The following is a 3060-nucleotide window of genomic DNA, read 5'->3' as shown; positions in this document are numbered from 1 at the left end:
TGGAGGTTTATTAGAGTGCATGGTTTTGGAGCTGCATTAGATTGAGTGACTTTGCAGGTGCATCAGATGGAGGTGCATTAGATTGAGTGACTGTGCAGGTGAATCAGATGGAGTTGCATTGGATTGAGTAACTGTGCAGGTGCATTAGATGGAGGTGCATTAAAGTGCATGAATTTGCAGGTGCATCAGATGGAGGTGCATTAGATTGAGTAACTGTGCAGGTGCATCAGATGGAGGTGCATTAGATTGAGTGACTTTGCAGGTGAATCAGATGGAGTTGCATTGGATTGAGTAACTGCGCAGGTGCATTAGATGGAGGTGCATTAAAGTGCATGAATTTGCAGGTGCATCAGATGGAGTTGCACTGGAGAGCCCCTGGATGACCATGGAATGGGTGACAACTGCTCAGTAGCTGCCAGCATGCAGGAGGCAGAGCAGAGCGATCTGCTGGGGATGTTTCCACTTTTCTTCGAGGAGAGACAACTGAACAGGAGCAATGAATCCCTCCAAGACTTCTTCAGGGGATTTAACTTTGAGAAATCGGACATCATCGGGGACAGCTCGGCCATCGTGCGGATCATGATCTCCATCGTGTACTCGGTGGTCTGCGCCCTGGGACTGGTGGGCAATGTCCTGGTGCTCTATCTCATGAAGACCAAGCAGGGCTGGAAGAAATCCTCTATTAACCTCTTCGTCACCAGCCTGGCAGTCACGGATTTCCAGTTCGTTTTGACCTTGCCCTTCTGGGCGGTGGAGAATGCCCTGGACTTCAGCTGGTTGTTTGGCAAAGCCATGTGCAAGATCGTGTCCTATGTGACCGCCATGAACATGTATGCCAGCGTCTTCTTCCTCACTGCCATGAGCGTGGCCAGATACTACTCTGTGGCTTCAGCGCTGAAATCCAAGCGCAGACCTATCGGCTGCTCGGCTAAGTGGGTGAGTGTCCTGATCTGGGTGTCGGCTATTGTCGCCTCCTTGCCCAATGCCATCTTCTCCACCACAGCCACCGTGTCCAGCGAGGTCCTCTGCTTGGTCAAGTTTCCAGTCAACCATGGCAATGCCCAGTTCTGGTTGGGGTTGTACCATGCCCAGAAGGTTCTGCTGGGATTTGTTATCCCCCTGGCCATCATCACTATCTGTTACCTACTGCTGGTTAGGTTTATCAGTGATAGAAATGTCAGTTCCTCCAGCACTAAGAGGAGATCTAAGGTGACTAAGTCAGTGACCATTGTGGTCTTGTCCTTCTTCCTCTGCTGGTTGCCCAACCAAGCCTTGACTACCTGGGGGATCCTGATCAAGCTGAATGTGGTGCAGTTTGGCTATGAGTACTTCACCACCCAGGCTTACATCTTCCCCATCACTGTTTGCCTGGCACACTCCAATAGTTGCCTCAACCCCATTCTCTATTGCCTGATGCGCAGGGAGTTTCGCAAAGCCTTGAAGAACCTCTTCTGGAGGATGACCTCCCCCTCCCTTACCAACATGCGCCCCTTTACGGCCACCACCAAGCCAGAGCAGGATGAGCATGGGCATGGCATGGTGCCCCTCAACCCTGTGGAGCCTGATGTCATCTGCTACCCCCCAGGAGCTGTCATCTACAATGGCAGATATGACCTCCTGCCCAGCAGCTCCACAGAACAGCGCTACTAAACTCTGCTCTAACCGCTGAGACTCCTTCCCTAGGGCTTCATCCAGAGGATGTATAGAAGAGCATCAAGAGTTTATTATAGAATCTATAAATGATAAGACTTTTAAAAGGGACACGCCTTTAAGCCATGCAGATTTTTTTTTTATGTGATGTAGCAGAGCTGAGTTTGTGTTTGTGTGTGTTCTCTAGCTAAATATAAAGAGCCCAGATGTGCAAAAAAAACATGATATGTGCACAACATAAACAGGACGACAAGCTCAGCTCTGCTACATTGATAGGAATTTCATGTTGAGGAGGTTTCTAAGAATTATTTTAAAAGATACGGTTGTTTTTATCGCCCTCTTTGGAAACGATTTTAAATTGGCATTGGGCATAACGCTGCGTCCATCATCACTTTTTATATTGCGTTATGGAGTTTTTTGTATAAGTGCCATGTAGGAATTGGAATAAAGGGGAAGGGGGGATATAGGGGTTTAAAAAAAAAAAAAAAAAATTGGAAGAAAGCATCTAGTTTATATATATATATATATATATAGATAGATAGATAGATAGATAGAGCCATTTGGTTTCATGCATTACTGATGGTGTATATTAAAACTGCAGATGTAGCAGAGCTCAATGTGTCGAGTGTCTGTTTATACTGTTATACTGGGTAGGAAAACAGCGCCACAGCTGCCCCCAGGTTGTGTGTTGTAGTGCAGGAACAGGGGTGGTGCTGTTTTTAGGAGAAAAAAGACATGATTTTCTAACCCTAGACATTGTGGCTCCCCAGCTGTTGCAAAACTACAACTCCCAGCATGCCCTGACAGCCACTGGCTGAGTTCCACTGAACTGTGGCCAGATGCGGTGCTGTTTTAGGATAAAATAGCCATGTTTTGCTAACCCTGGTCAGCACTTTAAGGCAGCGATGGCCAAATTGTGGCTTTCCAGCTGTTGCAAAACTACAACACCCAGCATGCCCTGACAGCCGTCGGCTGTCAGGGCATGCTGGGTGTTGTAGTTTTGTAACAGCTAGAGAGCCACAGCTTGGGTATTACCTGCTTATTATATCTAAACCAACGCTGATAACACATTAAGCTCTGCTACATCTGTAAATCAGATGGCTCTCAAATAATGTGAAGATGCAGCAGAGCCGAGTTTGTCATTTGGTTACATGACAATCATATTGTTATATCCTGTGGACACATTTTAGGATAAATTAGCAATGTTTTGTTACCCCGGACAGCACTTTAAGGAAGCGATGCCCAAACTGTATCTCTCCAGCTGTTGCAACGGCTGTCAGGGCATGCTGGGTGTTGTAGTTTTGCAACAACTAGAGAGCCACAGGTTGGTTATTACAGTTTTACCTGCTTTTTTATCTAAACCCGCAGTGATAACGCACTCAGCTCTGCTACATCTATAATCATGCAATG

At 46.8% G+C, this 3060-nt stretch overlaps 1 protein-coding gene across 1 annotated transcript; it reads left to right on the top strand.

Annotated features, from left to right (window-relative positions):
- Positions 1-390: 390 nt before the first annotated feature.
- Positions 391-1650, top strand: RXFP3 (relaxin family peptide receptor 3). The gene has a single exon (XM_069963558.1). The coding sequence runs from the start codon at positions 391-393 to the stop codon at positions 1648-1650; it is 1260 nt and encodes a 419-aa protein (XP_069819659.1).
- The last annotated feature ends 1410 nt before the right edge of the window (positions 1651-3060 follow it).

The sequence above is a fragment of the Dendropsophus ebraccatus genome, chromosome 3 (genome assembly GCF_027789765.1).
Source record: "Dendropsophus ebraccatus isolate aDenEbr1 chromosome 3, aDenEbr1.pat, whole genome shotgun sequence".
Taxonomy (NCBI): Eukaryota; Metazoa; Chordata; class Amphibia; order Anura; family Hylidae; genus Dendropsophus; species Dendropsophus ebraccatus.
Note: the sequence above shows the minus strand (reverse complement) of the source record. Positions and strands in the feature narration are given on the sequence as shown.

Coding starts and splice junctions, on each gene's coding strand:
- RXFP3 (XM_069963558.1), top strand. CDS start 391: ATGGGTGACAACTGCTCAGTAGCTGCCAGCATGCAGGAGGCAGAGCAG.